The sequence below is a fragment of the Sus scrofa genome, chromosome 5, assembly GCF_054392235.1.
Source record: "Sus scrofa isolate SSC_HxYL_T2T_F1_AM1 chromosome 5, Sscrofa_HxYL_maternal_Yorkshire_Landrace_v2.0, whole genome shotgun sequence".
NCBI lineage: Eukaryota > Metazoa > Chordata > Mammalia > Artiodactyla > Suidae > Sus > Sus scrofa.
This window is the reverse complement of record NC_139387.1, coordinates 34,816,480-34,830,908: the sequence shown is the minus strand read 5'-3', so window position 1 is coordinate 34,830,908 and position 14,429 is coordinate 34,816,480. Positions and strand designations below refer to the sequence as shown.

General features: G+C 37.1%; 1 protein-coding gene across 50 annotated transcripts in view; it reads left to right on the top strand.

Moving 5' to 3' along the window:
* Window positions 1-14,429, top strand: part of GRIP1 (glutamate receptor interacting protein 1) — a 766,103-nt gene that overhangs the window by 589,773 nt on the left and 161,901 nt on the right. For all 50 annotated transcript variants that reach the window (XM_084956272.1, XM_021092918.2, XM_084956287.1 and 47 more), the window contains exons 5-7: window positions 6,475-6,558; window positions 11,766-11,841; window positions 14,223-14,368. In XM_084956272.1, coding sequence (XP_084812398.1) covers window positions 6,475-6,558; window positions 11,766-11,841; window positions 14,223-14,368 — 306 coding nt within the window. The remainder of the gene's footprint in view (window positions 1-6,474; window positions 6,559-11,765; window positions 11,842-14,222; window positions 14,369-14,429) is intronic.

Below are 14,429 nucleotides of genomic sequence, written 5' to 3'. Positions count from 1 at the left end.
CTGCGTTGAGGTTACCTATTTGACATGCCAGGAGAAGATGTCAATGAGCCGGCTGGCGGTACATTTTGGAGCTGGGGAGAAAGACATGACCTGGAAGTGTAAATTTAAGAGTCAGGAGACTGTAGATAGTGTTATAAGATTTGGGACCAGATGATAACACTCAGTGAGTGTATATACCAATCACAAGTTCTTATTCTTAACATAAAATCTAACGCCAAAAATCTGATGGTGGATTTATAACAAAAGGAACTGGAGCCTGTGTTTCAAAACCTTGCTACAATGCTTTTCATTTTCAGTAAGAGTAGGAAGTAACATAGACCGCTGAGAGCTTGGACTGTGCCACTAGTTAAATGTCGATTTTTTCCTTTCTAGCTTTTTGACTTTGGGCATGTTATTTAAATCCTCTGAGTCATGGTTTTCTCATTGGTAAAATGATTACAATGGATGTAGAATTTTTGTAAGAATTCAAGGCTGTAATCATGTAAAGTATTTAGATCATAACCACATACTTAGTAAGCCATAGTTGTCTTAGAGATTATTATTATTATTATTATTATTATTATTATTCTGAAAATACTGTGTTTTCTTGAACTTAAAAGTCAGTTTGATTTGTAATCACTGTCTAAAACCATTGCCAAGGAGTCAGAAGGAGTCAAATAGTTAGGGCTAATGCTCTTTGATTAAACATTTTTATTCCACTGGGTGCATGGATATCAATAAAATACAACCTCTTCTTAAGAGGAACTTGGTGTAGCTTTCAGGGTGAGGCCCTGATTTGCTGGCTATTATGAGTATTCAGAACTGGGAGTTTGGGGGTAAATTTTCAGATTATGCAGGTCCAGTAAGATGAACATTCCAGGTAGAGGGTATGGCAAGGAGATGAGAAGATAGCCCAGTGCACAGGGTGAACTGCAGACAGTTTGGAGTTGCTGGAGCACACAGGGAAGGAGGGGCTTGGAGAGGGATAAGTTCAGTAGGGTAATAAATAGGAACCAAATGAAGGTAAACCATATGGGTGGAGCATGGATGGTGTCAGTGAGCAGCAAGGAGCCTTTAAAACCTTTTAAGGATAAGAAACAGCATCTCAGATCAGAGTAGACTTATTATGAGACATCAAATGGAGAATAGAGCAGAGGCTTTAAGCCCCCAGGCTGTTACAGTTTTCCAAAAGAGGTATTAATCTGGATAAATATGACATTATAGGGTTAAAGAGAAGAGGGTGGGTATCAGAAATATTCAGGAGTTAAAACTTATCATGATTTGTTGGGTATACCAGCTTTTGCTCCCTCACACAATAAAGCTGATGGAAAAAGAAGAAACATATTTTTAAACACGAAAGTGTGAAATTTGGGGGTAGAAATCAGATAAAAGACGTCTCTTCGCCAAGGATTATCTCTGTCTCTTTCTATTATGTTTAGATAAATTAATAAGATCTTTGCATTCAGGGAGGTTGAAGGGATTATTAAGCCTCCCTTTCACTGAGCTCAGACAGCCAGAGCGGGAGCAAGGCAGCAGCAGTGAGACCCCGGGAACCCAACTGTCTGCTGAAGGATAGGCCAGTCAAGGCCGAGACTGTAACTCTGTCAAAGATCACAGCAGTTTGAGACTCAGCCAACCCCAAAGTCCAGAAAGAATTGGAGGAAAGGGGTGTGTGTGTGTGTGTGTGCATGTGAGAGAGAGAGAGAAAGGAGGATACAGAGACAAAGAGAGATCTGATTGAAGGAAAATGGAATTTTGACCTTGAGCAAGCCACTTACCTCTGAAATTCAGTTTTGTTTTGTTTTGTTTTTTAATGAAAATGAAATAGTCCCTCTACATGAACGCTAAAGTTCTTTTGACTTTAGAAACTATCTGGTATTTTGAGACCGTCTTTAGAGACAATACTATGAGACTGCGTCTTGGGTATTTGTGTATTAAAAGCTGATCTAGAGGAGTACCTTCAAATATTTTGGTCACATAACCCCTAAAGAATTTGAAATATTACATGATCCTCATCCAGTTTTTAACACCTAAGATTCTTTATGATAAGCTTTAAATAGATAGGATATAACTTTTGGTTTGATATTTATTTTATATAGCTAAACACCATTTCCATTCAAACATTGAAGCTATGGATTTACCTCATTTGTTTTATGGTAAATGTCTGCAGCAGAATCTTATTGCAAAAGCAGTCCTCACCATTATTAAATCATCAGCTAAAATCAAATTAGCTTTCTATTGGAAGGAATCCTTCTTTAATTCAAATAAATATGTTAAAGCATGTTTCTGTGACAGCCTTATTACTTCCCATTTCTAATTCCAGGAGAGATAGATGATAGATGATAATGATGATAATGGTGATGGTGGTGGTTGTGATGGTGGTGGTGGTGATGATGATAGTGATGATGGTGATGATGATAGTGGTGGTGGTGGTTGTGATGATGATGGTGATGGTGGTGGTGATGGTGGTGGTGGTGATGATAATGATGGTGGTGATGGTGGTGATGGTGATGGTGGTGATGGTGGCAGTGGTGATGGTGATGATAGTGGTGGTGGTGGTTGTGATGATGATGGTGATGGTGGTGGTGATGGTGGTGATGGTGGTAGTAGTGATGGTGGTGGTGATGGTGGTGGTTGTGATGGTGGTGGTGGTGGTGATGATGATAGTGGTGGTGGTGGTTGTGATGATGATGGTGATGGTGGTGGTGATGGTGGTGATGGTGGTAGTAGTGATGGTGGTGGTGATGGTGGTGGTTGTGATGGTGGTGGTGGTGGTGATGATGATAGTGATGGTGGTGGTGATGGTGGTGGTGGTGATGATAGTGATGGTGGTGATGGTGGTGATGGTGGTGGTGGTGATGGTGGTAGTGGTGATGATGATGGTGGTGGTGGTGATGATGATGATGGTGGTGGTGGTGATGGTGATGGTGGTGAATGTGGTGGTGGTGATGGTGATGATAGTGGTGGTGGTGGTTGTGATGATGATGGTGATGGTGGTGGTTGTGATGGTGATGGTGATGATGATAGTGGTGGTGGTGGTTGTGATGATGATGGTGATGGTGGTGATGGTGGTGATGGTGGTAGTAGTGATGGTGGTGGTGATGGTGGTGGTTGTGATGGTGGTGGTGGTGGTGATGATGATAGTGATGGTGGTGATGGTGGTGGTTGTGATGGTGGTGATGGTGATGATGATGGTGATGGTGGTGGGAGGGGATGGGCCTCCTAGGTCTCCTCCACATGGTTCATTCTGGAATTTAGTCTGAAGGAGCATCAGCTACCCAGGGGACGCTCTTCCTGTGGCAGAGGCAGAGGGAAAACAGGACAAGCCCAATTGCAGGAGCACACCTTCAGTCTCTGCTCACATCTTTTAACATCCCATTGGCCAAAGCAAGTCAGACATGCAAACTCAATGTAATGAGGTAGGAAAGAGCACAACACCTGTTCTATATATAGATACAGGATTGGGGAGGAAGGGAAATATCTAATTTAGGAAAACCAAATCTACCAGAGTACAGTAGAGAATGTCACTTTATGGTATAGAGGTACACGCATATTCACACATAGAAACAAGGGACAACAGTACTACTAAAATACTGAGGAGGGGTATTTTGCTTTGTAAAATGGGTTTCTACCTAGCCCTTTTACGTGCTCAGTTTGATTCCTTGGTTCAGTCCCTTAATTGGATCTCTGTGTCTACATACATACGTGTAAAGTAATGAGTTAAATTCACATGACCAAAGAAGATGTCTGGTACTGAATATGAAAACCCAGTCATCAAAAGCCAGTCATGCAAATATAAATTTTATAATGCTGAGCAGGGGTGGTAATCAGGGACATGTTTCCAAGGTGCTGCTTTGATAATGTTGTCCACACATAGAATCACCTCTGCTGCTTCAGCTGCACTTAAAAGAACTTGTCGTTTCACTTGGAAACTTTCTCTTACATCCAGCACTGCCATATCTCCAGTGGAACGTTCCTTCATGTCCAGTCCAGGAGTTGTATTGCCTTCACTATGGGCAGCTCAGAGCTGTGCCACCAGATCTACACTGTCATAGCCTGTATTGTCTATTTCATTATAATATACTTCATCTATTTCATAAGTATATTAAAATGTAGTCAGTGTTCCCATTTATCTTTGCAAATAATAAATAGCAATAGTATGGATAATCTAAAGCTGTAGATAATCCCCAAAGTCTTTATATTGACTTTAGATTTGACTATAAGATTTTATGGTCAGCAAGATTTAGTTCAAGCAAAATTAAAATTACAGTGCTTTGCATCCCCAGAACAGACATTCAGCCAAAGAGGACAGGTGGCCCAGAATTAGAATGTGGTTGTATATAATTGAAAGTTGATTTAATGATTAAATGAAATAATATTTGTAAACCGCTTTGCAGAGTTCCTGGCACACAGTTGATGCTCGTTAATTATTTCTCCCCATATCTTTTCCTCTTTTTCCCTTACCAATAGAACAAAAAGATTTTGTTTTTAACCAATTTCTTCAAGTGGCATGTTGGATCATGGAAATAAGAAAACATTTGCTTTGAACTCAGTTTTTTAAATTTAATTAAAACTGTACCTCAACACTTTCAGTTTTTTGTATGTACTGTTCTTAGCTGATTAGATAAATTGAAATCCCCTGATAGCAAGAATATTACACTTAATTAAATCAGCAGTGTACCAAAACATTTTGTTCAGCTCTAGGTTTATGTTGTCTTTTAGCAGATCCAAGTTCTTATTGTACTTTGTGTCCCAGCCAAATGTGTGCAGTTTTGTAAATTTACTGTTTACTTTTCATAATCATATCCATTCCACTGAGGATTCAGAATTTCTGATAATTAAAAACTAATTATAATTACTGCTTAATTAAAGTTACTTTCTCTTTCTCAAAATGGCAAGACATGTTCTTTTCAAAGATGCTTTTAATTCTGTTTGTATATTTCTTGTTGATAGCTTGATGTAATAAGTCCTTCAGGATCTAGTAAAAATGTAAAAATATGTCATTGATCATGAACATTGCATTAGATAATAGATATCATTGTACAAAATCAAGACAAGGAGCTAAAACCATCAAATTCTATAGTTTACAAACTCCATCTCCGTGAATAAAAACATCTATATATCCATAGTGATAAAATATTAGCTTTTAGAAATGTTGGGGGATTTTAATCCAGCAATAGTGTAGTATGTAACTGGAATTATTCAAGAGTTTCTTGGAAAGACAGTCTTACAGAATAGTTTAGTGACTATACCTACCTAAAATGTATGCATTCATATGCAACTTGACAATGCAATTTCATTTTGTGAAATGAGAGCAATAACCAGGCAAACACAACCTAAGCATGATGGTATTAAGTAAAATTAAGTAGATCCTTATTTTATTAGTCAGTAGTCATATTTGGAATATACTTAGAATTTCTTTTGCCCTCCGAGTTTTATTTGGGTTGCTGATGTCTTTATTTTTTTTAATTTTTTTATTGTTATTTCCCCAATACAATTTTTTTTCTACGGTACAGCATGGTGACCCAGTTACACATACATGTATACATTCTTTTTTCTCACATTATCATGCTCCATCATGAGTGGCTAGACATAGTTCCCAGTGCTACACAGCAGGATCTCATCGCTAATCCATTCCAAAAGCAATAGCTTGCATCTATTAACCCCAAACTCCCAATCCATCCCACTCCCTCCCCCTCCCCCCCAGCAACCACAAGTCTATTCTAATAAACGGCACAAATGAACCTTTCCACAGAAAAGAAAATCATGGACTGGATGTCTTTGTTTAATTGCTATACATCCTGAAAGTAAATCAGTTTACATCAGCTTAATCTATTAATGGCAATCTGAGAATAATGCTTTTTCTTCTTATGCTAGCTGCAAAAATAAGTGTAAAGATGTTATTTCATAATTTACAAAAATCATATTATTTTGCATTTACAAAAGGAAAACAATTCTGTTTATTATATCAAGATTGTCTCTCTTATTATATAGAGTTTTAACAATGTAATATTGTACTCTAACTAAAACCTGGCCACATAGGAGAAAAGGAAGTACCTATGATTTTGATTTTACCTGGACCTATATATGTCATTTATGCATATGGCTATTTTATGGTATTTGTATGCCATTGCAAATATTTTTCTAATGTTTTCTTTTTTTCCTTTTTTTTTCTTATTGAAGTAGAGTTGATTTACAATGTTGTGTTCATTTCTGGAGTACAGCAAAGTGATTCATTTCTGTATATATATACATTCTTCAAATTTTTCTCCATTGTAGTTTATTGCAAGATATTGAATATAGTTCCCTGTGCTATTCAGCAGAAACTTGTTATTTATCTTTTTCTAATATTTTCTTTAAAAAGAGATTTTCACTGTTTTATTACACAAACAAGAATTATTTGCAGCAGGGATCTGTACTGTTTTATACCTATCAAAAATTTAGAAATGTTATTATGATGTGAGACATATTTCCTTCTCTCTTTCCTGCATTCAGCTGTCCAAGGATCGGGTGTTATTTTCCGAACAGTGGAGGTCACGTTACATAAAGAAGGAAATACCTTTGGTTTCGTGATACGAGGTAGGTGGTGATTAGAAAATAGAATCAACAGATATTCTTGGGGAATTTGTCAGTGAACCAATTTGGGAGTGAACTAGAAAATCATTCTCAAAACCTGATCTTTCCAGTGCAGAAAGCAACCCCGTAATATCTGTACCCATTTTTTCTGGAAAGAAAGAAAGCAGTAATTGAGAATCCAACTGGAATCCAAAGGAGCTAGCTAATTTATTTCAGTTTAATAGAGAGCAAAAAGCCATTGTTGGCAAACCTCGTCGATTCCCAGTCATCCTACTGGTTTGACACTTTCCCACATGTCTTTTACCTTCCTGTTTATCTGAGCCAAAAATGATGATGTATTTGGGTTGATTTGATTTTCATACATGAGGATTAAGCAACTCTGTTTAAATACATTTTGGTACCATAGCTTCCTAAAAAGGAATTGCTGATGTTCTAATGCCTTGGGCACCTCTGTGCATCAGTTCAACTTATCTTACTTTGGGGTATTATTAATAATAAACATTTCAAGTGACTCCAACTTGTCTACAAAAGCATTAATTCTGGCTGTAATTCTGACTTTTAATATTTTAGCTCTCTTATTAGCAATTTTATTTCTGAAAGACTACACATACATTAGCAACTCGTAATTCCTAGTATCACAATGAGGGTCAACAGGGAACTAGGTAAGTATCAAGAGTTTTTAACATTTCTTGATTTTTTTTTTTACCTCATACATATTGTACCTCACTAGAGTCAAAATTCTATCAAAATGATTAAAACAATAATGCAAATTAACTAAGCGTCTTAATAAATATACATGCATCAGGGAGTAAAAGATGTGTTCATGTATATAGACTTGCCTTTGATGACTGAGCTTTAGGGCATTAGGTTCAATTCTGTCGATCATTTAGCAAATCAATCTGTCCAGTATTCATTAAGGACATGTCAACATGTCAGCATAGGGCAGCATGCAATGGAGTCATGGGACAAGACCTCTATCTACAGGGAATTACAGTCCAGTGAATTTAAGACGTAAGTCGATAAGGTGCCCAAATGAATGTAGAGAAGATGGGCAACTAGGAACTCAGTGAGTGGTTTAGACCAGTACTTATTACACTTTTCTGACCAAGTCCTCCATTTAGGTGGAGTAACAGACCCCAAGATCATTTACCTTAACCATTTGCAAATTTCTGTATAAAAAACTAGAAGAATATAATAAAAAGTCAGCATTCAAGTAATTTTAGCTTGGAGGGTGAAATATACACAACTTGTTTTTGCAATATGAAGTATGAAAAAGAGGTATGCTGGAATCGCATGCCTACAAGCCTAATTATTAAAAAGCGGCGGTAAAAAATACTGCTAGTGAGGATATTCATCACTAGTTGCTATATGGTTAATCAATAACAACTCAAATTGCTAATGAAAGAGCTAAACCAACAGTAATTTATCATTTAAGAGCTAAAAAGAAAATAGGCAATTAAAATCCATAGCCACCTTAAGACAACTGATGTATGATGTTAACAAAACGTCCTTCCCACAATTTGCAGGGATTTCAAATATTTGTGTATGCATGCATAGTAAGAGTTTTTTAATATGAGCCTAAACTCTTACTAGTAAATCATAGGCACTTAATAAATGAATGAACGAATGATGCCTAGATTTGTGTGGACATGAGACTTCTTACAGTATTCTGGTTTTAAAACCTTGGTAATAATTAGCCAGTCTTAGTTCATGAGTGCCAAATTTTCGTATGCTTTATAACTCCCTTAGTACATCGCTTCAAGATTAAAATTTGTCAAATTTTGCATAATTTTTAATGAGAACAAATAAAGAACTTATATTTTCAAATCAGTTTCAGACCCATTTGGAGGGTGTTTCTTGCTCAAACAGTGGCCACCACCTATCCGTTAGATTTCTCTTGTGGTGCAGCTGGTTAAGGAGTTGGAATTATCACCATGGCAGCTTGGATCGCTGCTGTGGTGTGAGTTCAGTCCCTGGCCCAGGAACTTCTGCATGCCTCAGGCATGGCTAAAAACAAACAAACAAACAAACAAATGAAAAAACATTGGTTAATCACAAAAAGAGTTGCAGAATAAAAAGGTACTGTGGATAAATGTTATCACGGCAGACAAGACATTATGGCATAGGGGGGATTGGAGCTTAACTCCTCCTCCCCCTTCTTCATATATATCATAGCTTTTCTAGGCCTTTGATCAATGGAGAATACAAGGACATTCAAGTAGGAAGAAGGGAAGATATTCTAGATGAGGCATGTTCATTTAGTGCTGGAGAATTTCTTCTTACCCAATTAGGATGGGTCTTTGAATAAAAAAAAAAAAAAAACAGGCTTTTAACTGATGAATGGAATTATACTTCTAATGCTGTATGTTGCAGATTCAAAAACCTTGACTTCCCAAACAATAGAACTTTGCGTCCGTAAAATGAGAACTGATATTCCAGCCTAAATCAGGGAGAGTTAAAAATTTCTGTTAATTCCTTTGCCATCAAGCCAAGGAATATGGTTTGGGCTGATAGGAAAACCACTCAGCCAATAAGTTGCTTTTCACCTTGGATGAGGAAATTTCTCTAGTCATTCTCAGCTATAAAATTGTAGGTAAGCGTGTTCATTTAAAATAGGGAGCACAATATTCAGATTTGGTCTGCACTGTGTCCCTGGCATTGATATTTTCTAAAAGCATGACAGGTCAGATATGTTAATATTCAGCCAGGATTGTAAATACCACTGTCTTTCTTTTGCTTTACAGCTCCAAACATCTTGAACCTAAGTGAATCACAAACTAAACTTGGCTCATTGTTTCAAATAATGATAAAATGTTACATATCAAAAAAATTTAGTTATCTCTTCCACATTTTATCATGCATTAACTGTCATATATTTATGCTTGGACCTCCAAATCAAAATAATGGAAATAGTTCTTGCTATCCTCAGCCCCTATCCTTTTCTAAATCAATACCCTCCAGGAGAAAGTAACCCTATCTTTTTATGAGCACCTTGCAAAAGGGAGGTTGCATAATAGTATTTATATAAATATAGTTAAGCATGTGCTCCTGTCATTTATTGTCATGATTTTCATTAAAACATTTTTTTTCTTGAGACAGTTGTGAATTTCCTATTTTAAGTAAGGAGGAGTTTTAAAACAAGCCATCAAACTGAATGAAAGAAATAAAATACTTAAATGGAGCTTTTACCAATCAACCAGACTGAATATATCACTTATAATAGAAATGAACATAACGGAAGCATTTTCTTTGGTCAGGAAAAGTGAATGCCTTTTAATTTTTCTCTTAGGCTATGTTCTTTAAGTTGACCTCTTTTCCTGTGCCAAATTTGGTAAATGTCAGGCTGTTCTGCCAGACAACAAGGAAGAAATACATGATGGTTAATGTTCATACTTATCAAATACTGACAAACTAGAGACCATCCAGATGGGTAGCCAGGGTGAGGATGTATGGCGAAATCAAGTTACACAAATAAAATTTAAGAAACTGGAGACAGATAAAGGATGGTTCAAGACGACAGTGTAGGAAGATCCAGAACTCACCTCCTCCTACAGACACAACAAATATACAGCTACATATAAAACAATTCCTTCTGAAAAGAAATCTAGAAATAGCTGAATTCCTACTCCCCAACCAGTTACAAAAGGGCCACATCAAGACAGGGGCAATCCTTCAAGATTGGGAAAGAGAGCTGTTTTTGCATAATACATTGAAACAAACACAGAAAATCAAGCAAAATGAGGAAACAGAAGGAACAAAATAAAACTTCAGGGGGAAAAAAAAACTATTGAAATGGAGATAAGTAATTTACCTGATGAAGGTTTCAAAGTAATGGTCATAAAAATGCTCACCAACCTCAGAAGAATGAAGAATACAGTGAGAACTTTAACAGAGAAAGAACACATAAGAAAGAAGCAAACAGAAGTCACAGAGCTGATGAATACAACAACTGAACTGAACCAGAGGGATTCAGTAGCAGACTAGATGAAACAGAAGGACAGATCAGTCACCTGGAAGACAAGGTAGTAGAAATCAGCCAAACAATAGCAAAAAATAAAAATAGAGAAGAATTTTTTTTTAATGAGGATAAGTTAAAGGATTTATGGGACAACATAAAGCATACTCGCATTCACATTATAGGGAAATGGAAGAGAGAGAGAAAGGGGCAGAAAACTTATTTGAAGAAATAATGGCTGAAAACTTTTTTAACCTGGAGAAGGAAACAGACATTCATGTCTAGGAAGCATAGACAATCTCAAATGAGATGAACCCAAAGAGACCCAGACCAAGACACATTATAATTAAAATGGCAAAAGATAGAGATTCTTAAAAGTAGAAAGAGAGAAATAACTCATTACATACAAGGGAACTCCCATAAGATTATAAGCTGATTTTTCAGCAAAAGGGAGTGACATGACATATTCAAGATGCTAAAAGGAAAAAACTTGCATCCAAAAATGCCCTCCCTGGCAAGGTTAACATTCAGAATAAGAAAATTTATGAAAGCATTAATTTCACTCATAAAAGCAAATGTAGGATAAAGGTAGTGGAATAACCACTTCAAAAGTGTGAAAGTTAAAGACAAAAGTAGTAAAATAAGCTACAATGATAGTAATTAGTTAAGGGATACACAAAATAAAAAGATGTAAAATATGACATCAAAAAACATAGAAACGAGGGGACATACTGAGAATGTAGTGCTTTTAAAATGCATTAATATTTTGAACACCCCAGCTTTAACAAAGGCCACTTTTGCCGCTTGAATTTTTTCTTTCTTTTTTTTAATATTCGGATTTTTTTCTTTAGTTTCTGCTTCATGTCAGATTGTAGACTCAGCTGTGTTATAACTCGGGTTGACTGACACTAGAAATACCCACCTATGCTTAGTTTATAACCAGCAACTAGTCTAATTGGGCTAGTCTTTGTATTATTTGATGCTCTTGTCACACTGGTTGTTAAATGTCTTATAAATCACCCCTGATTACAGCCATGTATTTATTGAGAGGTGGAGAAATGCTGACTTCAAAAATAGAGTCCATATAAAATGAATAAGATTTTTAAAACTAGTATATGCTAGAAGGAAAACATTACATGTATTCCTCTATGCAGCAATAAAATGCATTTCAGTTTCACAGCTGGCATTTTCTAAGTGAATTTTTTAATGGCAGCAATGAGAGCATTTTTTAAGCTGTCTTCTTTTTCTTTGCTAGGGGGAGCACACGATGATAGAAATAAATCTCGTCCAGTTGTAATAACGTGTGTTCGTCCTGGAGGGCCTGCTGACAGGTAAACTTCATCTTTCTGTGTCACTATCCAAATAGATTAAATAAACCTAGGGACGTCGGCATAGAAGTTGAAGAATTAGAAATTTCATAGTAACTGAAAGAAAGTAAGTAAATATGTTGGAATGTGAAAACCAGAGGGTTCAGGCTATGGAATCAGAAGAAAGAAAATTTGATTCCGGATTTAATCCTTATCACCCTATGTTTTTGGCAAGTGACTAAACAGTTCTAAGCTAAGTTCAATTCCCTCTACTCTAAAATGTAGATGGTGATGCCTACCTTTCAAGGTTTCTCATGTCATCAAAGATTGGAAATTTGTGGTGCCTTACAGGGAAGCTGTCATACCGAAGGCACTTAATAAAAGGCAGCTGGCCCTTTTATGGCCAGCCCTTGCCATGCATCCTCTCAATTGCTAATCCAGCCTGGAAAGATAGGTGGTAGAATTCTGACGCTTACTATTGTCAGCATCCTCATAATGATGATTACCCTTTGGTGATGATGCTGTATGTCAGAAGAGAAGTGACTTTTAGTAAAAGTCAAATTTTTGCTAATTTGAATACCTGAAAGAAACTCCTTCAGCCTTCCTACCACAAACCTTGGCGGCGGGGGGGGGGGGGGGGGGGGAGGGTCCCAAGTAAACTTACAACTTAGATGTCTCAAGAGATGCCTGTCTTTGGATTAATTTCCCACAGCAATAGTCTGCTCCTTTATGGTAGGGAACACAACTCCTTCCATTAGATATTGTTGAAGGAGAGAAGGAAAATGCACTGATTACCCCTGACTCTGAGCTATGTTTCAGCCTAGGATGGATTTTTAAAAAATTCTTTTCTTAAGCACCAGAAATAGGAATAACAATAATAATAATAAATACAGCTCATTGAGTGATCACCATGTACCAGGAACGGTGCTAAGTACTTGGCAGACATTATTTTATCCTAAAAACTACCCACTAAATGAGGTATTTTTGTCCATATTTATAGGTGACAAAACTGAAGCCCAGTAAGGTTAAATGACTTGCCAGCTAGGATAGAAATTCAGATTTATTTTCCTTCCAAGCTCATGCTGTTAGCTTACTTTTTAAAAAAAGTTGATGTTTAATATAAAATAAGAAAATATAAAGACACTAGTTTCTCCCTTGTGCTAAAGTATATTTCTGTGGCAATTTTGCTGGGTTTTTGTTCCTCCTCGTGCTTTTCTTGAGAATTATTCTTCTTGAAGCAAATGAGAATATTTCCATTTCTTATGAACATTTAGAGTTGGAGTTGACAGAAATGTCAGGAGCAGGCTACAAATTTGTGAGTGACATATTATTAAATTAATGCAGGACTAAGGGAAATTGAAGAATTTAAGATAAAAATTAAGAGTCAAAATACATGGCCACGGAGTTCCTGTCATGGCACAGTAGAAATGAATGCAATTAGGAACCATGAGGTTGCGGGTTCCATCCCTGGCCTTGCTCAGTTAGTTAAGGATCCGCCATTGCCATGAGCTGTGGCGTAGGTCACAGAGGCGGCTTGGATCCTGCATTGCTCTGGCTATGATGTAGACAGGCAGCTACAGCTCCTATTCAACCGCTTGCCTGGGAACCTCCATATGCCACGAGTGCGGCCTTAAAAATCAAAAATAAAAAACAACCATGGTGAGTTTTCTATGTGAAAGATATTTAAGACATCATTTTATTCTGTCCAAATCCTAAACTTGTAATTCCCACATTTGGTCTTCTCATATTCATGACCCTCCTTGAGGCAGGAGGGTTATAATCTGGAAGACCTTTCTGGCTACACATTCGTGGTGTCATCTTCTCCCAGTGCCTGGAGTGTCAGTGGTCACAAAAGGGAGAATAATATTTTCCTGCCTTTCCCAGTGAACATAAGACTGAATCAATTTAATGATCACCAAATGGCCTTATAAATCAACAGGGAGATTTACAGACTAGGGAAAATTTTTCACCAGCATTCCCTGTCCTGCCTGGGTTCATAGGTAATAAACTGAATAGAATCAGCAGGCTTTTCTGCTCACCTGACTTTGGGGAAATAGGAGAGTGCTATTTCCTGGGCTCTAATAAATCAATTTTAGACATGTTGGCTAAAATCTAGAAAAGAGAAAATGTGCCTTTTTTATTTTTTGTACCCCAAAAGTTAAATGTGAGAGATGTGGTTAGTTGCTAATATGCAGTTATTGTCTTATTACTGATTTTCATATTTTAGCAATTTTCTGTTCAAGGTCACCTTTCTACTCTTTTAAGGGAACACTCAATGCTAGAAAGGGAGTGCAAATGGGATGGATGGTAGAATGTGTGTGAAAAAGCCACTTTGGCTAAGTGTCTATTAATGCTGAGCCCCATGATGCTAAGTTAATAAGATTGCTTCTTTCTTCTCTGTTCAGAGAGGGCACCATCAAGCCTGGTGATAGGTTGCTCAGTGTGGATGGAATTCGGCTTCTTGGAACCACGCATGCTGAAGCCATGAGTATTCTCAAACAGTGTGGACAAGAGGCAACGCTGCTGATAGAATACGATGTCTCAGTCATGGGTATGTTGGTGTACTGAGATGGTGATTTCTGTGCATCCCTGATAAACCACTCTGGATTAAG